This window comes from Amborella trichopoda, chromosome 6 (assembly GCF_054954075.1).
Source record: "Amborella trichopoda isolate Santa Cruz 75 chromosome 6, AtrichopodaSantaCruz75HAP2 v2.0, whole genome shotgun sequence".
NCBI lineage: Eukaryota > Viridiplantae > Streptophyta > Magnoliopsida > Amborellales > Amborellaceae > Amborella > Amborella trichopoda.
In genome coordinates, this window is record NC_142341.1 from 9,552,193 (window position 1) to 9,575,991 (window position 23,799).

At 38.0% G+C, this 23,799-nt stretch overlaps 1 protein-coding gene and 1 long non-coding RNA gene across 4 annotated transcripts in view; one reads left to right on the top strand and one right to left on the bottom strand.

Annotated features, from left to right (window-relative positions):
• Positions 1-1,829: 1,829 nt before the first annotated feature.
• The window catches only part of LOC148781551 (uncharacterized), a 72,017-nt gene continuing 50,047 nt past the window's right edge, over positions 1,830-23,799 (bottom strand). The window contains exon 2 of one of the 3 annotated variants that reach the window (XR_016057678.1): positions 1,830-2,390. This is a non-coding gene — a long non-coding RNA (uncharacterized LOC148781551). Of the gene's footprint in view, positions 2,391-9,637; positions 12,563-23,799 lie in introns of those variants that run through there. The other 2 variants (XR_016057679.1, XR_016057680.1) reach the window with 2 other exon arrangements.
• On the top strand, positions 4,232-7,237 carry LOC148781552 (uncharacterized). Its single transcript, XM_088869653.1, has 2 exons — positions 4,232-4,430; positions 5,455-7,237. The coding sequence occupies exon 2, from the start codon at positions 5,460-5,462 to the stop codon at positions 6,996-6,998; it is 1,539 nt and encodes a 512-aa protein (XP_088725779.1). The 5' UTR covers positions 4,232-4,430; positions 5,455-5,459; the 3' UTR covers positions 6,999-7,237.

The window sequence follows — 23,799 nt, forward strand, 5'->3', positions numbered from 1 at the left end:
TAGTGAAATTTAGGTGCGCTGTAATTGGATTGTTTAAGGTTGCAACCTTATAAAATCTACACCCATATCATAGTTACCGAGAGTAGGAGCGGGAACGGTTCCGAGAGCAGGAGCGTTGGATCAACAACGAGTTCTGGTGAGGGTAAAAGTAGCAGATCAAGATCCCATATGAACAAGGAGCACATCCCCAATATGTTAGGATGTCGATCGTTATTTTGTGGGCACACGTTCCATGTCAAATGGGATAATGTTCCCATATTCATTATGATCGTGTTCCCATCAATAACAGGATCAAGATCTCATTTGAAGTTGAGTCGTGTCCCCATCTAAGAATGACCGTGTTCCTATTAGGAAAGGATCGAGTTCCATTCAAGGAAGGATCACTTTTCGTGTATAATTGGGCTGCCCTCCCATCGTATAACTCCACCTATATCAAGAACCTAACTCCATTACACATGGACTCGTGCTCCCACTAAGCACGGCAGCCCGTTCTCTATTTAAAAATGATCACGTTTTGGCTTGTTCTAAAAACCATTGTCCTATCTAGCAATGGCCTATGGGCATAGATGCATGTACAACCAATCCTACATGTCTATGAATTAATTAATAATGTATGAAATAAATTCTTTCAATGGTCAACAATTATATTCTTGAAACGGTTAATGCCAAAATCTCATGCATGATATGCAAACGGGTGTCACATTGGCGTTTGTGTACTTGGAAATATATTGCATGTGAAACAAATTATTAGCGTAATAAATTACTGGAGTAATATATTTCCTGACAAAGGAATGTGCTGTTTGGGTACCATCTGGATGCAACCAGGGCAAGTATTGCTATTGTTGGGCTACGACTAAACAATATATGGGAAATGCATTACCATTATTTTGCGTACTGTTAGGCTACGACTAAAAGAAATATGAGAAATGCATTAACAATTTTTTTACGCTGGAAAAACTGCATGAAATTTTGCCTTAAAATATAATTATTTAATTTTAAAAGTTGATTTTGTTTAAAAAATTTCTTTTAAGAAGTTATAAATTGGTAAAATAATTTTATTCAAATTTACAAAAAAATTATTTCCTTTGGAATAAAGGAAACTTCAAATAAAAAATATATAAAAGTAATACCTTAGAAAGATGGAGCTAAAGGAAACTTCAAATAAAAAATACATAAAAGTAATACCTTAAGATGGAGCTCTAAGAAGGTAGGGATCGCACTCCTAAAATTCTAGAAGTGGGGATCTAATTTCCTATGACCAATATTTCCTATTCCTTCCACTTGGAGGAATAACTCTCGAGTACGTTAAACGTGTTTCTTTGGTGACAAAATAGCCCCTTGGTGTTGTAAGAGTTGAAAAATGGAGGATCGACTTTAAATATCCAGCATAAAATCCTTATCTCGACAGGACTCATCTAAAAGGAGCAACAGAAACTATCAGATTCAATCTCTAACTCAAATATGATTCTTAGCCGGACTATCCCTGCAACTAATAAAATATAATATAATTTCTTACCGACCTAGCATTTTTTTTTTTTTTTTTTCTGGAAAGAACCCCTGAAGGCTTTTAACATCTTTCATTTTATGTGATACATGTCAATGATTTTCACCATTATATAAGACCCAATCTTAACAACATATCATTTTCTCGCACTTCAGAATAAGAGTATTTGATTTACTGAGTCCCTTAATTCAGCTCTCTCTCTCCTTTCTTTTTTTTGACAATAAATCTCTCTTTCTCTTGTTTTTCAGCAAATAACGAATGTGCAACCATGTCTCTATATATATCTTTCCAGCAAATAACGGTCTTCTTAAGATGAACATAAAGATTAACACCAAAGAGCAGTCTAGCATCTTTCATTTTTATCAAATACGATCGATATAACATGACCATAGGAAGGTTGACATTATCAAACAACAAAAACAAACATGACCATAGGTGGATCTCTATCTGGGTATCAGATAACGATCAATACTAGAAAATAACAATCATTTTAACGACAACACAAGATAAACAATAACAAGCATTTTAACGACAACACAAGATAAACACTAATCAAGTTTGAGAATATCCAAACAATGCAGGCAACCCAAATTTCTTCCGTTTTTTGCTATTTGGAAACGATGCATGTATTGAAGCCCTATCAAGAAAAGTTTCCTTTTTTTACCCCCGCAAAATTCTCTGGAAGATTCCACTTTGCTTTTCTTCCAGAACGCGGTGCTCTCTTTTGCTGTTATACCAAAATCAAGCTACTCGCAACGAATTTAAAAATGTCAAACTAGCATAGTAGAACAAATCAATCGCCCATAGTCGTAGTCCAAATCAAATGCCCAATGTCGTAGTCGTGGTCCAAATCAATTTGCCCAAAGTCGTAGTCCAAAGCAATTACCTATAATAACATAAAAATGATTGAGACCTCGAGTGACCGAAAAATCATTGAATTTTCAACTATTTATTCAATACGAAATGCAATACAGTTATAAGTTCATAACAAAACCATCATCATCATTGTAGTCTTTTTTCAATTCACTGGGATCGGCTACCATAACAAGTCAAATGGTTTATCATAAGAAACTTTTGTTTGTTGCAGCGGAGAGACTTTTTATGCCGCTAATTGGGTAAAACTTAAATTTGATGGAAGTTTTGAAGGCAGGTATAGGTGGACTTGTCGGTTATCATATAGATAATATTTTACTCTATCTGTGGTGACGTTACGCAAATGAAATAAAAATTAAAGCTCTTCAACAAGGTTTAAGACTGATGACCTATTTTAATATGAATAAAATGATAGAAGGTGATTCCACTAACATTATTATTGTCTTTTTACAAGAAAAAGGTGAGTCTGATGCCACATAGAAAATAAAATCTGTCCCGCACCAAATAGTTTTTTCGTTAATAGGGCAGTGCCCGAAAATTTGAGGCACTGCTTTACTACCGAAAAGAACTAAAAAAAATACGAAATAGTTTTTTCGTTAATAGGGTAGTGCCTGAAAATTTGGGGCACTGTATCAACGAAAAGAACTAAAAAAACACGAGAGATAATTTTGAAAAGATTTTAAAAAAAAAACGAGCTGATCGACCATCTTTGTAATTTTCGCCTATAAACGAAGTATTTTATATTTTACCTAAAATTTTAAAGCCCGTACAGTGTTATGGTTATCGATAAGTAAACAAATGAACGGATAGATTTGAAATAGAAGAGTATTCTGGTAATGGATAAGTAAACAAATAAACGGATAGATTTCAAATAGAAGAAAAAAGGTTGACGTGTACTCCAAACCGGTAGCATTTTCCTGAGATGCATCTAACCAACAATTAGGGAAACCGAATCCCGTAAACTTGTGCAATATTTTCTGAAAATTGTAATATCAAATGAAGGCCGACACAGGCAACATTAAATTCAGTGCACGTCAACAACCCACGAAATAGTAGTAGTCTCCCCTCTTGAAAAAGGCGAAAAAAGCGTGCCCCTCAAATTAAGAAAAAAAATCTCCTCGTAATATCTCTCTAGCACTCCTTTTCTTATTTTTAGCAGATACTCTTCAACCGTCTACAACGATACATCTCTCCTTATAAACTTGCGAAATATAGGCTACCTCTCTCTTATCTAAACAAATCTATTTTAGAAACCTATTTATCAAACATAGGATTCCTCTAGTTTTCTCTCCCTTGAAAATATTTCATGAAGCATGGGCTCTCTCTCAAGCAAAATTATCTAGTTTTGCTTTGTCTCACCACAAAATTATCTAAGCAAATTATACTCCCGGTTGAATTTCCCAACATGGGTCACAACCACTTTCTCTCTCTTCTTCCTTTCTCTCTCTAACTGAACCAGCAAGTCAAGTCACGCGGTCATGATATATTAAGACTAGGCCATTAAGCACCCAAACAGCCCAGGTCGAAAGTTTCCTATTCACGACTAACAATTAAGTAAATCACGTACCCAACTTTAGCAAACCCAGGGAGGAGAGAGAAAGAGAGGGGTGAAGAGAGAGAAAGAGCCAAGATTTTGGTCAGGGGTGGGAGAGAAAAAGGCGTGTTCCCCTACTTTTGGTAAGTGCATGGAGAGAAAGAGGGAGGGGAGGCCAGGGGGATGAGACAGACTTCATTCATCTTAACTAATTATAAGGTATGGCACATCTGTTACTGAAAACAATAGCTGTCACCCTAAATTTACCGCAGGCCAACGTTGTATATTTGCTAATTCGAGTCTTTTCACAGTACAGGAAAGCCTCTATGTCCTCTTCCTGAATCTCTCTACACTACCTGTGGGCATCACCTTTGAGTTCCTCTATTCTCCAGATAGAGATAGAGATAGGAAGTCGCTAGTTTCAAGTCTTGCTTTCTTGATACAGGAGGTTTGAGTTTGAAAGTTTTGGACTTGGGTGCTGTCTCTTCTTCCTGCTCCTGTTGAGTAAACCAGAACCAGGTATGTATCTCTTTTTATGTTCTTCTGTTTCTCCTTTTGATACCCACATTCAACTGTATGATCGTTGAACTAGGTAACGCGCTCCTCTCTCAAACACACACAGATAGCTGATCAGATCCTGAAGTTCCAGATAGCTCCTGGGACTCTCCTCCATGAACTTATTCAATGTCTGACAACATGATATCTCCATGAAAACTCTCTTGTGCCTCTCTAATCTCTAACTGACTCTTCTTCCTGTTGAGTAAACAAGGTATATATCTCTACATATCCTTCTGTCTCTCCTTTTAATTCCTTCTTTCAACTTTATCATCATCGAACCAGGTAACTTCCTCCTCTCTCTTTCAAATACAGTCTCTCTCTCTTTCTCTCTCCCTCTTTCAAATACACAGTCCCTCTTTCTCTCTCTTCTCTCAAACACACAGACATCTGATGAGATCCTGAAGTTCCAGATAGCTCCTGACTTTATTCAATGTCTAACGACATGATATCTCCATGAAAAATCTCTTGCGCCTATCTGTAGCTCTCTCTAATCTCTAACTGATTCTTTCTCAATCTAATATATCCTTCATATCGCATTTACACCTCGTAATCTTCATCCTGATTGTCTCTCTATCTGATCTTCAAAACCTGGTAAATCCTACTTTCTTTTTCTGTTCTATTTGTTTTTATTGATACTCCAACTGCATCGGTTATGAGGTTCACCTGGACCCTAGTCTCTAGAGTCTCTCTTTTTGAACCCTTCTTTCAGGGTAGAAAGGAAAAATCTTAACTCTTTTGAGAACGGTCCTTAAATAGCAGTAAAAAGAAAAAGTACAGAACCTCTCTACCTCTGTTACATAGCTAAGCTGCTTAAATCTCTCAACCTTTCATTTTGTTGTACCATGGTAGTAAAAAGAAAAAGTACAGAACCTTTCTACCTCTCTTACCTAACTAAGCTACTTAAATCTCTCAACCTTTCGTTTTGTTGCTGTACCATTTTGATATACCATTTTATTCTTACCCACACCTACATCTTTTTTCCTAGTATTAATGGCCGAAGAAAACTGCAACACGAACACTGTATTAATGGCTGAAGAAAACTGCAACACGAACACCAATGCCAAGGAGAGTAGCACCACCACCAGCAACAACCGCAGCAGTGGAGATGCACCTCTCCCTCAAAAAGGCAAGAGCCCAATAGAGGATCCCTCGCCACTCTCTCAAAAATGCAAAAGCCCAATGGAGGATCTGTCGCCGCAATCTGAACAGGCTCAACAACAACCTCCTGCAACTTCTGCAACTTCTAATGACAAGTCACAATCTGAACAGCCTCAACAACAACCTCCTGCACCTTCTAATTCCAAATACAAAGGAGTTGTTCTTCAAAAAAATCGCCATTGGGGTGCCCAAATCTATGCGAATCACAACCGTGTATGGCTTGGAACCTTTCGCTCTGAAGAAGAGGCAGCAATGGCCTATGATAGTGCAGCCATAAAGCTTCGAAACGGGGATTCACATCGCAATATGAACTGCTTTAGCCTGGCTAAAGATGAGGCCAAATTTCAGGAACTTTACTCCGTTGAAGCTGTCCTGAATATGATTAGAGATGGCACTTATCAGGCAAAACTCTTCGCCTTTGTGAAAGGTGTGGGCTCTTCAGGAAATGCTGAAACCCAAACCGAAACTGGGGTTTCGAATGACCAACATATGGGGGATGGGGGTGTTGTATATCAACTGATGTTTCAAAAAGAGCTAACACCTAGCGATGTGGGGAAACTGAATAGGTTAGTTATACCTAAGAAGCATGCAGTTAAGTTCTTCCCTGCGGTGAGTGAGAGTGGAGAGATAGAGGATGAAAATAGTGGAGTTGATGTACAGCTTACGTTCATGGACAGGGGGCATAAGACATGGACGTTTAGGTACTGTTACTGGAAGAGTAGCCAGAGTTTTGTATTTACAAGGGGGTGGAATAGGTTTGTGAAGGAGAAGTGTTTGAAAGAGAAAGACGTAGTTGTGTTTTACAGGTGCGGGTCTGGAGAGAGACAGGAGGGAGGAGTAACGGAGTTTTGGATGATCGATGTGCAGCAAAATAAAGGGGAAGGGGGATCTTCAAATGTTGAGGGTAGTAATTTGGGTGGGGTTGTGGTGAGTGGGTCAGAGGGGGGAGAGATGAGCGATAAGAAAGAGGGGTCGGAGGGGGGAGAGATAAGTGAGAAAAAGGATGGGGTGGGAGAGATGAGCCCGGTAGAGGTAGAGAGAGAGATTACTGAAAACATGAGTGTAAATGAAGGTGGGAGCGGATCAAGTACGGGAAAGATGAATGAAAACAATGGTGGGGTAGATCTAAATGGAACAAAGATAAGTGAGAAGAAAGGCAGGAGGAATAGGAGTGAGAAGATGGGGAGAGGGAGAGGTTACAAGAGAAATGGAGGAGAGATCATTCACAATCAAAGTGTGATAATTGGGAAAGAGATCATTCAGTTGAAAGGTGGATCAACTGGAGAGGAGATCAGACGTGAGCCTGGAGGTGAGGAGATGGGTGAAAGGAAAGGGAAACGTGTGAAGTTGTTTGGGGTTTGCATCAGCTGATCTCCCATCTAGAATAGATAGGAGACTTTTGTTGCCTGAAGGAGGCAGCGGATGGTGGATGGTGAATGCCATAAACAATTCTTTTTTCGGGGTGGCCATAGAAGAAATCTAAGGCTACCCCATTTTCAGGATACTCTTGTTGGCCTGAGTTGAGTTTTGGCCCGCTAAAACATTTTATGTTTGATTTTTGAGTGATTGATGGAAATGGATTGACATTTCTAAAAGACATAATGGCAAGTTCTAATAATGGCAAGTTCTAATGTAAATTGATATCCTCCATTTTCTATGAAATTTCAACTCCAGACGGAAATAGATTGATAGTTCTAAAACATATTATGGCAAGTTCTAATGTAAATTGCTATATCCTCAGTTTACAATGAAATTTCAACTCCAAATGTATGAGTATCGTATAATTGTAATATTTTTTGCAATCACTTTGAGATCCTGTTAACTCCACAACCATCATATGATGTTTGTAATATCCTAAGCGGGAGAAACACAAAAAAAAAAAAAAAGGGGGAAAAATATTACGTTCAAGCAGGAATATAACATCAATAGCATAGGACAAAAAACAATCGTGAACAAATATGGAACAAAAACAATAAAAGGAAAGAAAGTTCAACTACATTGGTCATATATGTGACAGCTGACATGACCAGAATAATATAACGTCAATAGCATAGGACAAAAAAAGCAATTGTGAACACAAACGACCAAAAAAAAAGCAATTGTGAACAAAAATGGAACAAAAAGAATAAAAATAAAAAGAAAGAAAGTTAAACTACATTGGTCATATATTTGACTGCTGAAATGATTGTCAAATTGCCCACTAGGACGACAAGCTAAAATTGCCTATCGGAATTGTGTCAAAACACGAATATCACAAAGCATTCGTTTGTCAAATCGTCTACTAGGACGACAAGCTAAAATTCGTTTGTCAAATTGCCTACTGGAATTATGTTAAACTACCTATCAAATTCCCTACCAAGACGACAAGCTATGTGTTAGTAAATTTACTTGGAATATAAGAGAGATAGAAAGAGAGAAACCACATACGGGCACTGGTAGTCAATTTACTTGGAATATAAGAGAGAGAGAGAGAAAAACCACATAAGGGCGAACCACTACCTCAAAGGTACAACTGCGACTTGGAATATAAGAGAGATAGACAGAGAGACACCACATGCGGGCGAACCACTATCAAAGGTACAACTGCGACTTGGAATATAAGAGAGATAGACTGAGACTTGAAATATAAGAGAGATAGACAGAGAGAAGCCACGACTTGTAATATATGAGAGATAGACTGGGACTTGGAATATAAAAGAGATAGACAGAGAGTAACCGGGCGAATGTATTCCCATTTTACACCTGGTATGGTATGGTTGCATGGACGTATGTATTCCCATTTTACAAAAACTTCGAAAAAGTTTGCCCAAGTGCATATTTGGCGATAGAGAGAGGAAGCAACTTACCTACACACTTAATTTGCCGAAAAAGTTTGCCTGAGTGTATATTTGGGGATAGAGAGAGGGTGCAGTATGTTTTCATGAATTCGAATGTTGAGAGTTTTCTAACTTTGTACGTATACACTGCACGGTCATGTTTGGGCATAAATAGTTTGTATACTACAATGCGCTCAAGGGGGCCTCATTTTTTACGTTATTTGGAAGGCCTTCTAAATCAGGCTCAATTTCGAGCCAATTATTATTCAGGAGAGGCTCATTTTTTACTCCTCTCTTCTTAGTGCTTTTTGATAGTGCTAGAAATGGGGGTTTGAAGCTAAACTTTCTCCGATCTCCCTTTTTTTTTTTCTTTTTTTTTTTTTCTTTTTTTAAAAAAAAAAGAAAATTTGGTTGAGATGCAGGTTGTTTTAGCCCTGATAAAGAATGGCTAAAATGAGTAGTTGTTTTCTCCCCAAAAGCCAAAATTTAACACTCTACTGATAAGCAAATGTAACTATTCAAGCGTCCATAAAAATCTGTTGGAGCCCCTAGAAATGATAATATAATTGGAATGCTCAAGACCATGTGAGAAGGAAGGAAAAAGGTATTTCCTGTAAATCAATGAAGGATTATCAAATCTAATTCTATTTTAAGAGCCAAGTTATGCTCCAATAAAGATTTTCCTTTTTTTTCGATAATGTTAACCTAAGATTCCTAGTTTTCTTTCAATCATATAAGGTACACCTTTATAACTTTCAGTTCGATAACAAAAATATTAAGTCAATACTCTATGGAGGAAAATCTTAACTATTAATGATGTCCCAGTACTGTATAAATTATATAATAGAGATCCTTGCTATGTGATCAACTTCACTGCATCAGTAGCTTAATAATGTTTCCAATGTTATCTATCAGTCTTGCACATAAGTAAAAGAAGAGAGAAATAATTTATCAAACACCACCAATTATCAACCATTTGAATGAAATCCACTTTAACTGAATCCAGCCAAAGCATAGATCAAGGATTCCTGAAAAAAGAATCAACTAAATAGAGCAATTTTTTACATCTATATATATATATATATATATATATATATATATATTGATGAGGGAAAGGAAAGAGGTACAACATCTTAGTGAGCATAAAAAAACATCAAAGACAGTGTAGAGTGAGAAAATTGGTTCAAGCCAAGCTCAACCAAATGCCACAAATTAAATTGCTGTATTTTTTTTTAAAGAAAGTTACACAATATGAGTTCAAAATGCACGCCCTAACCCTTTCATGGAGGCTGTTTTCTCATTTTCAAGGTTGTTTAAAAACTAGGCGTTACTAAGTATATTCCCACTCTCAATTCTGAAAATTAACTTTCATTGTTACTCTCGTTCCCCATTGAAAGCTTATTGATACTCTCTTTAACCATTCAAAACTTATTACAACTAGTGGTCCAAGTAGCACTTTTGCGCTCATGTCGACATGCATCATCCTCCCCTAGGAGCATTGGTAAGACCAAATGGCATGATAAAACTACTCATATAGACAGACCCTCATGAGTGTTGAATGTGGTTCTCCATTCATCATCCTGCTTAATTCAGATTTGGTAGTACCCACTTCTTGCACTTGGGCACCCCCCAACTTATCCGACATATCATCTAACCTTGGAATGGGAACCAGTATTTGATAATGATCCGATTGATAGCACAACTACCAATGCACATTCGCCATGTGCCATCCTTCTTTGGGGTTAACAATGTCGGCACTACGCATGGACTCATCTTTTTCTCGGAAAACCCCTTGTTTAGTAGGTCTACAGATTGTGGTGTTGAATATCCCTTAATGGGGATAGTTCATTTGATAAACCATTAGGAGTGATGTCCTTGAACTCCTACAAAAGGGGTTTCATTTCACTAAGTCCACTCGTGGGTTTTACCTCTTCTTTTGTAACCAATGCAAACATGACTCCACTCTCATCACTTTCTTTCAAAAGCTTAGACAAGGTCAGAAGGTTACTACCCTCCTCTTGGATAAATTTGGGCGCACTCTCTTTCTTGTTAGGCAAGAGCACAACCTCCACATTACCCATCCTGAATGTGTAGGTGTGTTTTTGCAGCCATCATGTATGACTCATCTATCAAATTGCCTTGGCCTCCCAAGAAGTATGCGACATACGTCCCTAGGAACGACATCACATCAAACTTCATTTTACCCAATGCAAAGCAACTACGCAGCGTTTATTTGCTTTTATCTCATTTTGTTTCTTGAAATATGCGATTCTATAGGGTTTTGGTTGTGGTTCAGTTTTAGCTTGAGTTTATCCATCATTTCTTGCAAGACAATATTCTCACAACTTCTTCCATCAATTATAATGGGGCACTCTTTTCCTCCCAATTTACAGTGAGTTTCAAGATATTGGATCTCAGCCAATCCTCGGCGGAGTCCAACTTTGCAGTTGTTAAAGCTCAGCGAGTCACCGAGCTCTTCCAGGCTTGGGTTCAATCTCTTCTAGCACCAAATTTGTCTCATAATCATAGATGGATTCTGCGGTATCATCCTGAAGCTTTTCCTCCTCTCTCTCGTCCACGAAGTTGACATGAGTGTCAACTTGTCGTCAGGGACACTCACTTGCTATGCGTCCAGTTGGCCGCATTTAAAGCAAGTAAGAGGCCGCTTAACTCGCCTTAATTGCGTTTCAACTTGGACTGACCCCCCTCGGCCACTTGTGGAGTTCATTGGAAGACCCTTACTGGTGTTTTCTCCTTTGAAGGTGTGTAGAATTATGTACTTCGGTATACTTCCATGTGCTGCCACGGGAAAGTTTCACCTCAACCTTGAAAGCTAGTAGATAGGCATCATTCATCTTCCGCACCTGTACTTCATCATAGACAGCCAACCGTAATCCACCAACATGCCTTGAAACAAGTCGTTCCTCAGTGTCTTGGATGTCAATTTGGGCCATTAGTTTGTAAAACTCCTCAGTGTATTCAGCTACACTCTTTTCAAAGATTATCGAATTGTAAAAGAAGCATTTGAGCGTAATCAACCGGGTAGGGATTTCTCCTTCAACCTTGATTTCATTTTTCTTAAGATGAAATCTTAGGCTTTCCATTTCTTTGGCGGATCTGTTGGACATTGTTCCACCATGCTGTAGCATATCCGCAAAGCCTAGATTCAACGAGCTTCACACAAAGTTCCTCCGGTGTCTCCTTGTAATCAAAGTACTTCTCAATGGCACTCAGCCAATCAAGAAACTCTTCCAGGGTTAGCTGGCCATGGAACTCCGGTAATTCAAGTTCGATGAAGTCCATCATGAGCATAGGCCTGGTTTCACAGCCATCCCTTGGTCGATGCCAATTAGCAAAAAGATTAACAACCGATTCATCACTTGAGTGTTCATGACTCAGTTTGGGTTTGCTGTGAGCTTCTTGACATTCAAGTAGCAACCATTTGCCTACCACGTGCCTCCAACTCTTCATCTCTTGCGCTGTTCACTCTATAATTGCCACAACCACCTCTCCCCCTTCTTGCCACCATGGAAAAGGATGTGTAAATGGAGACAACACCCCAAGCCTGAACTCAAGCTCTGATACCAAATGATGAGGCAAAGAAAAAAGGTACAGCAACTGAGTGAGAGAAAAACAACCTCAAAGAGAGTATATAGAGAGAGAGGTACATAATATGAGTTCAAAATGGCACACCCTAACCCTTTTATGCATGTTGTTTACACATTTTCAATGCTCTCCAAAAGCTACCCAGTTTCTCACTAAAAATCCCACGAGTTACGAAGTATATGCCCACTCCTAATTCTGGAAATTAACTTTCACAGGGACTCTCTTTCCCCATTCAAAGCTTATGGGAAGTAGTCCAAGTTGGCGTTTTGGGTATAAGGTTGACCTGCATCAAATATATATCATACTTGAAAGAATAATTCTGAAATGAAAACCTCACATCAGTAGATAGTAACAACCATGCATGTGGTTAGCATGAGGCACCTACTTTCTTTGTCTGTGAGAATATATGCCTTTTGTTGCAGGATTTCAAGGTAGAATAGGTAGATCCAGTAACAATGACTTTCCTATGTAGTCATGGTAGAAGAATGCCGCAGATGTCAAGTACGAAGTTTCCTAAACAAAAAATATTGAAATCCAGTTCTATTTCTTTAATCAACTATACTTGAAGACAAAGATAAAGGACATCTTTAATTCAAAGTAAATAAAGATACAAATGATAACTCTAAAAATTTAAATGATATGGAAATGTGCAACTTTAACGAAGGTTTTCTACGTTTAGTTTAGACAAAGTTAACAGACGTTTTCAACAATCTCTACAATGGTGCAGGCATGCCATTTCTTTGGGATATGTAATCCCTCAAAGCGCAATTTGAAAACAAATGCTAGTAAGTTAGTGACAAGAAGTTCATAAAATTTGTACAAATAATGGGTACGAAAATAAAAAAAAGATATGGATATCACTCCCCCATATAAATACATGGTCATTCACTTCGTAAAAGCCATTTATTTCGTGATGGACAGCGGTATTCGGATTTCCAGTAATAAAAAACAATTAGGAAATTTCAAGGGTAACAAGGAGGAACGAAATTATGGTCTCCGCTAACACAATAATTTAAACCAGGTGTTACGGCTCTGCGCTGAGTAATGGATTCTTGAAGTGGTAATTTGGAAGATCAATAAGATAAAAACCAAATGCCACCTCTGCCAGAAATCTTGCGGTACCCGTTGTGAACATACAGTCTTCTAATGTCCTGCAACTATTAGAAACTTACCTATCCAAATAACAGACATAGCACAACACTATTGGGTACTTTCCTATTTAGATTGAACCGAAGTAATTAAGTTTTTGAGATTCCAGGGAGAAGGGAGTATGTCTATAAATATAGCAGTATCCATTTACATCTAGAACATCTAACAATTTAATACTTTTTTCCAAATCAATCCCCTCTCTAGGCCCTACAGTTACGGCACATTGTGTCGAAACCAAAAATCAGCTAAAATGAGCAACAAAACAAACTTGACCATTCCTAAATTATCGGCACAACACAATTCCCAGATTACCATGGTAAGAAGTATAATGTTCAGCCTAATCTAAGGCATTGACAGTGGAATCTACTTGTACATCATTAAGGTTATGCCGTTCAACCTCGAAATTTATAATATTCGTTTTCTAAATAGAGCAACTCCCTAATTTTAGCCAGAATTCCTACTGTCATTTAATAGTTCCTTTCGATTTTGACCTGATAAATCATATGCATGTGAAGAAAAGAAAAAAGTGACATCTGCAGCATCTTCAATCCTTGGTCGCCTTTTAGCTTTCAGCCAACTGTCCAACATTACCCCAATTTCTGAAGCATGTATTCTTACAACCCTAATCTGGAGAATCTACTGCACGTTCTAATGTAACATACTTTCAAAGATGCTAGGAGACACAATAGTGAAAACATATCTTTGAAGAAGCCTTTTTGTTTTCTGCCTCTTAATGGAGGCCAGATATCAAATGCCAACCAGATATGGGATTGCATCAAGCACTACTCTAAATATGCTATTCATCGTATGCTTCCATGCTGGAAATTACGCCCAGTTTTTTGATAGTTTGGAATTATTTGTAATATCTAGAAGAATGTAGAGAGAAAAATCAAGAAGATTCGAGGAAGAAAAATTTAATGCTTCCATCAATTTAACAAAAATAAAATTATTTTAGGCTAGTTTTTCAGTATTTCAAATGCTTCCATCAATTTAATCAAAATCAAATTATTTTTGGTTTCCTACAACTTCTTCTTTGGTGCTACAATTCTTCAATTGAAAATAGTGCATCAGTACGATGCAAGTCTCATGGACTTCTTCGAGTTCTCATTTCATTCATACCCCCTTTCTCGATTCCCTCTAATTATTTGAGATTTCCCTTCTGAATTTGAAATGGACTATCCATAGTCTTTGCCTCATTTATAGTATTTTACTGTTAGTGATGACAATAAGTTCCCCAAAACCATCAGGACTTAACCTTTGTACACTGTATCTCCTGTATAATACTTTTCTTTTTGTGAACATAAAAAATATGTTGAAGTAAACCTCGACAATGTTATCCATCCTAATCGAAACCTATCTACCCGTTGTTTGTTGAGATAGCAGGACTTGCAGCAAGGAGTTTTACCCAAAATAATGCACAGACAATGTGGATACTTGTTCACCCATTGCAAAACTAGCATCCCTTAGAATTATCATTTGTACCGAAGACCACTTGAATCATGAACTCCATCAGTTTGATGTCACAACAATATCAGGAAAAGGAGATTTTATCTAGAACAACCTGAAGGATTTGAAGTCAAAGGGAAAGAAAATCTGGATTCATAGATCCCTTATAATCCATGACAAGCATCAAGAAAGAAGTCCGTGAAACCCCATGAAGTCCCAACTAGACACGGATTCAAATCTAATGAGGAGGAATGTCATGTCTATGTTGAAATCAGTGGGAGAGGTTTATTGTTTCTAACAACATATATAGATAACTTCCTGATTGTATGCAACTCCCTACAACTGATCAAACAGACTAAAGTCATACCATCGGGGAACTCTTAACATATAAAGTTCTAAAGGAAACCTCATATACAGTAAAAATCAAGATTATCAGAGACAAACCCAAGAGACTACATCTCTCAAAATCAACCCAATATAAACCCCTTAGTGCACCTGTAGAAAAGAGAACCAAGAAAAGTCTGAAGTTGTGCTCCCAAAAAATGATCACGAGAGAAAATAGCTTATGAGAGTGCAGATAGATTATTAAAATATCTTACCCAAGGAACCAGGCCAGATCTGGTCTTTGCCCAGTGTATGATTGATAGATTTCAAAGAAACCCAATATGGAACAGTAATCGTGAATCCTAGAAACACTTGTGGAGATGTAACAAACCTATCTGTATTGGTCCTTAGATATTATGATGCTGGACAAATCAAATGAACTTAAGCCTACCTCAGGGTATTTAATCATGTATGGCGGAAAAACAGTAACATGGATGTCAAAGGAGCAAAATTTAATAGTTCTATCCAAAAAGGAATCAGAACATATAACCTACTATTTAACAACCAAGCAAGTGACAAGTGACATGGACTAAGAAGTTCCTGGTCCAACTTAGGTGTGGAATTTGGAATATGGAAATGTTAGAAACTTGTATAAAGTGAACAATGCAAAGAGTAAAAGTACCAAGGTTCCATGGCAAGATAAAACACAGGAGAACCTATTGCCACTATTAGAAAGTATATTGAAGTTGGTAAAGTTGAATTGGCCTATATCCCCACAGATGCTACACATAAGGACCCATGGCAAAAAGAACTAGCAGCAAATACATGTACTTGGCACTTGCATGGTATGGGTTTGAGAGATCATGATAAATGAGAGATGATAAAACAAACATGAGAACTAAAGAAACGAAATATAATTGAGCATATGATTGTTTAAGGATCTATTCATAAGTGTGTATTGTTATTCATGAGAATCAGGTACTTACATAGAGAGCGTATTTATATAGTGAGAACGAGATTATAACAAGATTGTGTTTTCAAGGCCTTAAAAGGCCAAGTGGAGAAATGTTGGAGATATGACCATTCTGATATACAAAGACTAGAGCAAATTTTCAAGCCGAAAAACACGGTAAAATGGACACTTTCAACAAGCCACTTGCTAAAAACCAAGCTAAGTGAATAAGTTACAATCCTTTTACATTACAATTACAACCATTTCTAGCCTTATATAACCATTTCTAGCCTTATATAACCCTTATGGGGCAATTACATATAAAGCAAGACTAGCTTATGAATTACACTTTCATAGCACAAATTACATAAACTATGTCCCAATGCTTAAATACATCATGAAACTAATCTAAACAAAATTCTAAAGAATAAAATCAACTAAACAGGAAATTAGAATGCCAAATTAAAATATGGAAGCCATGTTTCGAACCCCTTGTGTCGGGCCACGTAATCGGGCCCTATAAGGACTTAATTTTTGTCCCTTCGGATTGTACAAAAGTTGTTCAATCTCACAAGAGTGTCTAATCCAAATGGAAAGAAATTACACACCTTAAAAGCACTTGTTAAGATCTCAACACACTGGCATTATCATCCAAAACAGAATGCAAAAGGTTTGAATCGAATCGGATAAAGAACAAGAGAGTTATGACCAAACTACACAAGTGGTCCGTCGGACCACCAAAACAGTCTTACATGAAAAGATTATGAACCCCCACAAGTAAAAACGTGATGAAAAAGTTCTGAAAATGAAGTGACACTCTGAGACTAAATTATTTGATGGGTTTGGAGCAAAGTAATTGAAGGATACTATGCATGCTCATGGATTCTCATGCATATAGGCTATAACTCATGAAGGACCACACTATGAATAAACATGATGAAAAAGATGATCAAATGGGGATTCTAAGATCAAGGAAACTTTTCTAAATTCAAAACTCCAGCAACTATAGATGCCAAGGATATGATCTTGTAAGAAAAGAAAATTCAATGGAGTTTACCTTGATAAATGCACTCTATGGACTTAAGCAGAAGAAAGGAGGACCATTAATAGAACTCTAAAAGCTCTCTCTTCAATTTTCTCTTACAAAACCAGAGAGCAACAATTTTCCAAAATGGTTCGAGAGTTGAGATAATTAGGGTTTGAGATCTCATGATGTGCTTTTATAACATGGGTGTAACTTTGGATTCAATCAACACCTTTGATGCACTAATTCAAAGGCACATGAGAGGCTAATGTACCTAGCCACCCATCCCCATCCAACCACTAGAATGAAGGGATGGGGTTTCAAAACCATTATCACTCACCCTAACCCTAAGTTATGCCACTTTACCATTTTATCCTTGGCCCATGTTTTTGTTCCAATTGTATTCAATATGGTCTTAAAAAAATACCCTTAGTTTTTTTAATAACGTATTAGAATAGATAACTACAAAGGCTAAAGGGCAACGAAGTAATTGGCAAAGCTCACACATGTGGAGATATTCTTATTTATCAAAGCCAATCACTTTGTAGATCTAAAATTTCAAACCAATCAATTTAAAGATAATGTCCCCTTCACACATGTGTGTGAAGATATTTTTCAACTCAAAATTGAAAATACATTTTCTCTTTAATATCAAATAAATAAATTAATTGAACTTCACACATGCCATGCATGACCCATGTGTCAGTTAATTAAGACGTGATAAAAAGGGGGTCTTAATTTATAACATTGCATAACAATATATAACAAGACATCATAACACAACCCCTTATAAAACAAGCAACCAAATGCCAATCTAGTCCCTCGCCTAGGGATCAGTGTCTAGCTGGGCAGTGATCCTAGAGTGAGGTGTGGGTGCCATGTGGCAGCCCTATGGCCACTCGGACGCTACATGGCACTACCAGGTCGGGACTAAAGTGAAATTTGAGCCAAACAATATGAAAACCCTTATTTTTTTAGCAAAACAAATTTCGAAAAATTCTCTAAAATTCACAATAAATATTTAAAGTATTTTTGAGCAATTATTAAGTTTTTTTCATCATTATAAAATCGGACAAAAGGTATAGTGAGATCTCAGGCTAATGACTATAGGTATCGAAGTACTCCATTGGGCTAGTCCGGAATGATGTTCCGCCGAGTCTCAGATCGACCCAATAGACTTATGTTCCACAGTCTAAAGCAGGGACACATAATTGGTCATATCAAAGCCGCTGGGCCAGAACTTCCGATCATTCGGCTCTCAATGGATTACAGGTGTACCCCAGTGGGACATGATCCAACTCAATTACAAGGGTCCTCTCAAAGCACATGTGCACTGGCTCTTCCAAACTTAGATAATGCATTTGGAAGAGTGGCTTCCTGTACGAAATGAAAATGCACATGCCATGCAATGGTCTCGTGTCAGGATACGAACTTATATCCCATAAGTCTTGACCATTCCATACAGGGCAAATACTCAATAAGTACTCGGGTTCTATTTTTATCATTTGGATTCTCCAAGCCCTTGCCGATTGCAGCTAAACATGAGGCTAACTTATAAAATCCTGACTAAGAGGTGACCCTCACACTTCCTTGAGAATTTGCTTTCTCAACACGTGAACTCTCGATGCCTCATGTGTACTCGGGGTAAAAGAATTTGTGCTCCATTTCACAAGATGCCAAGATTTCAATCTCTCAATCGCTTCCACTGAGTGAGAGACTACTCGAATTTAGGCCTTGATAGACCATATTTCCAGCATTCTCCCACTTGGCCTTTTAAGGCCTGAATTCATATATCTCTCTCTCATTATCGTTTACAATAAATCAAAGCATGCATACTTATCCATGGATTTATCATTCATAAGCAATAGATAAAGTAATAACAACTATGTCAACCTCTTTAAACCCATCCCATGCACATGCCTCATAAAATCATTTGCCCCTGAGCCTTTGGTTAATGGATCTGCATGCATAGTCTCAGATGGAATGTAACCAATTTCTACTTCACCAGCTGCTATCTCTTCTCTTTCTCTATGATATTGAGCTTTAATGTGCCTTGACTTGCTATGGAACCTTGGTTCAACTGCCACTGCTATTGCAACTTGATTGTCACACATGATTCTAATAGTTCCATGGTTTAGAGGGTTGAAGTTAAGATGATTCAAGAACTTCTTAATCCAAATGGCTTCTAAAGTTGCAGAACTTAAAGCCATATACTCGTCATCCATGGTAGATATGGCTACAAAGTCTTGCATCTTGGTGCACCAAGAAATGGCACTACCCCCATAAAGAAATAGATAACCTGAAGTGGATCTCGAGTCATCTGGGTCTCATTGATAATCGGAGTATGTGTATCCCAAAACTTTAAAGCTCACACACATTGGCAAAGGTTAATCCATAATCAAATGTTGCTTTCAAATACCTCATGACTTTCCAATGTTCTAATCCAAGATCACTTTGGAATCGACCAATCAAGCTTTGAGCAAAAGCTAGATCGGGTCTAGTTCCCATGGTTAAATACATTAGTGATCCTACGGCACTCCGATACGGGATCCTTTCCATCTCATTTCTCTCAAGATCATTGTTTGGTTTCATATTGAGATCTAATTTTCCTCTCCTTTCCACAGGTGTATCTATAAGCTTGGATTCACTCATACCAAATCTCTCAAGAACTTTCTTGCAATAGGTAAATTGATATAATTGAATAGTGCAGGCTGCTCTATCTCTTATAATATGAATCCCTAACGCATATGAAGCCCCTCTCCCATATCTTTCATATCAAAATTACTTGATAGCATTGCCTTTGTATCCCTTATATGGTCTAAGGTGCTACTAGCTATTAGAAATGTCATCCACATATAAAGTCATGAAAGTAATGTCAGTCCCATTGGTCTTATAGTATACACAATGGTCATCCTCATTTGATTTGAATCCATATCTAATTAGGGTTTGGTGGAACTTGAGGAACCATCTTCTTGAAGCTTGTTTGAGACCATAAAGTGATTTGTTAAGTTCGTACACGAACTTTTCGTTTCCTTTCACAACAAAACCCTTGGGTTTGTTCATGTATATATCCTCTTCTAAGGCGGTTTTTATATCCATTTGATGCAATTCTAGGTCAAGGTAGGCTGCTATGGATATGATCATCCTAATTGAAGGCATTTTGGCAATAGGTGAGTAGGTGTCCAAATAATCCACCCTTTCCTTTTGAGTAAAACCTTTTGCTACAAGTCTTGCTTTGTATTTTTCAATATGCCCTTCGAAGTTAAGTTTCTCTTTGAATATCCACTTACATCCAATGGATCTAAGGTTAGGTGGTAATCAGACTAACTCCCATACATGGTTCTTTATGATTGAATTTATCTCATCTTGCATGGCTTCCTTCCATAACTTATTATCCGGACAAGACATAGCATGTAGGTAAGAATAAGTTTCATAATCGGGTTCTTCACTAATCCTCTCATAGTCCTCCCCAAGGTAAGTGAAATTATTCTCTCACTTTGCCTAAGTGGGATGGTTTCAATTTCTTTGTTAGGCTGAAGCTCATGGAAGTCTACTCTCTTTTGGGTCGATTCTCTCTCAAGGAATTCATCTTCAAGGAAGTGGGCATTAATGCGTTCAATCGCATTACGATTCAAGAGGATATAAAACCTACCCTTCCCATGAGTTGGGTATCCTATGAAAACACATTCTATGGTTTTAGGATCAAGTTTGGACCCTATTATGGGATGGTATGAGAACATGAGCTAAACATCCCCAAACCTTGAGATGCTTTATTGAGGGAGGTCGGCCTATGAAGAGTTGACAAGGACTTGATTGAATTGCGTTGGTGGGAGTCCGATTGAGGACATATGTGGCGGCTAGAATCGCCTCCCCCCAAAACTCTAATCCAAGATTAGCGGTACTCATCATACCTCGCACCATCTCACCTAGGGTCCTATTTTTTCTCTCGGCAACCCCATTTTGTTAGGGTGAGTAAGGCATGATGGTTTGGTGGACAATCTCATATTGGACACAAAGATCTTGGAAGGCTTGGGAGGTGTATTCCCCACCCCTATCTGATCTAAGGTTTTTGATGGTTCGACCTAGTTGGTTTTCAACTTCCACTTTATATTGTTGGAATTTGGTTATGGCCTCACTTTTGTTTCCCATGAGATAGGTGTGACCAAAACGGGAATGGTCATCAATGAATGCTATGAAGTACCTCATGTGCCCCATGGTAGGCACACTCATAAGTCGACACACAACCGAGTGGATTAGTTCTAAAAGACTAGAGACCCTTTCGACCTTTTGGTGGGACTTCTTTACCATCTTTCTTTTAAGGCAAGCCTCGCATCTATTATGAGAATCGATATTCATTTTATCAAGCAATCCTTCTTTCATCATAATATGCATTCTTAATGGATTAATGTGGCCTAACCTTAAATGCCATAAAGTAAAATTTTGTACATCATCACCCATGTAAGCAAACTCTTTTTTAATTTTGATTGTATAAAGCCCTTGAACCAAGTGGGCTACAAAAACAACGTCTTCATTAATAGAGCCATCATGCACATAGACATTTTCCTCCTTGAACAAGAGCACAAACCCGACTTTACTCATCTTGAAAACCGAGATGAGATTCTTCCTCATCCCGGGTGCATAGAGGGTGTCCTTAAGCATGAGAGTCCCACCATTAGTGAGCTCTAACACATAGTCCCCTATTCTAAAGACCCTTTCCATTTGATTTCTACCCATATAAAGATTATGGGTACCGGGTTTGACATCATAAAACCTTCTAAAGCCCTTCATAGAATTTGTCACATAGATAGTAGCCCTCGAGTCAAGAACCCACACATCCGCCTCCTCATTGGCAATCAAAGTCTCATGGACCACGTAAACCCTCTCTTTCCTTGGTCCTACACCGGTATTAGCTTGAGGCTTATCCAATATGGCCTTACAAAAATACCCTTAGTTTTTTTAAAAATGTATTAGAGTAGATAAAAGGCTAAAGGGCAAAGAAGTAATTGGCAAAGCTCACACATGTGGAGATATTCTTATTTATCAAAGCCAATCACTTTGTATATCTAAAATTTCAAACCAATCAATTTAAAGATAATGTCCCCTTCACACATGTGTGCAAAGATATTTTTCAACTCAAATTTGAATATGCATTTTAACCCATGTGTGAGTTAATTAAGACGTGATAAAAAGGGGGCCTTAATTTATAATATTATATAACAATATATAACAAGACACCATAACACAACCCCTTATAAAACAAGCAATCAAATGCCAATCTAGTTCCCCGACTAGGGATCAATGCCCAACTGGGCGGTGATCCTTGAGTGAGGTGTGGGGTGCCATGTGACAGCCCTATGGCCACTCGAACGCCACATGGCACTACCAGGTCAAGACTAAAGTGGAATTTGAGCCAAACAATATGAAAACCCTTATTTTTTTAATAAAACAAATTCCCAACAATTCTCTAAAATTCACAATAAATATTTAATGTATTTTTTAGCAATTATTAAGTTTTTCTCATCATTATAAAATTAGACAAAAGGTATAGTGAGATCTCAGGCTAATAACTATAGGTATCAGAGTACTACATTGGGCTAGTCCCGAATGATGTTCCGCCGAGTCTCAGATCGACCCAATAGATCTATGTTCCACAGTCTAAAGCAGAGACACATAATTGACCATATCAAAGCCGTTGAACCAGAACTTTCGATCATTCGGCTCTCAATGGATTACAGATGTACCCCTGTAGGACATGATCCAACTCAATTACAGGGGTCCTCTCAAAGCACATGTGCACTGGCTCTTCCAAACTCGGATAATGGATTTGGAAGAGTGGTTTTCTGTACGAAATGAAAATGTACATGTCATGCAATGGTCTCGTGTCAGAATACAGACTTATGACCCATAAGTCTTGACCATTCCATACAGGGCGAAAACAGTACTCGGGTTCTATTTTTCTCATTTGGATTCTTCAAGCCTTGGCCGATTGCAGCTAAACATGAGGCTAACCTATAAAATCCTGACTAGGAGGTGACCCTCACACCTCCATGAGAAATTGCTTTCTTAACACGTGAACTCTTGCTGCCTCATGCACACTCAGGGTAAAAGAATCTGGGCTCCATTTCACAAAACACCAAGATTTCAATCTCTCGATCGCTTCCACTGAATGAGAGACTACTGGAATTTAGGCCTTGATAGGCCATATTTCCAACACATTCAAGGTCTTGATTCTGTCTTTCAATGATAGTTCTTGGCAACAATGGGAGTGAATTGGAACGTTGCACTTACTAGATTTTAACAAACTGAGATCCAAAAAGCCGAAACACCCAAAGTCATGAGGCAAGTTCAGAGGGCGTTATCCAATGCACTTAATGGATTTAGCGAACTGGGCCTGGAATGTCTTGGAGAACCCAATTTGATAAAGCATACGTGTGAGAAGAAGTTATCTGTCAGTGGACTAGGAATTGAGAGGACATAAGCCTAAATCCCCAACAATTTAGTGTACTCACAACATGTGCATAGAACAGTCACCAGTGGGAAGCTGCTTCAATAAAGTAGATTTGTTTAATTAGAGTTATGTACATGTGCAAAGAGAAGACCCTTGTATCCACAAGAGTGCATATCCCAGGGGGTGCACTTGTAATCCACTAAACATTTGGAAACTAGGCCACCTTTTTCAGCTTTGATAGATCAAAAATACGCCCCTGCTTAAGACTGTGGAACATGGGTTTGTTGAGTTAACTTCAAAAAATGGCCTACAGTATGGATCTAGCCTAGTGGCATGATACAACCCAATACTACCTCCTAAAGGATCCTGATATCCCTAACTAGATTTTTCCTGGATGCCAACTTGTC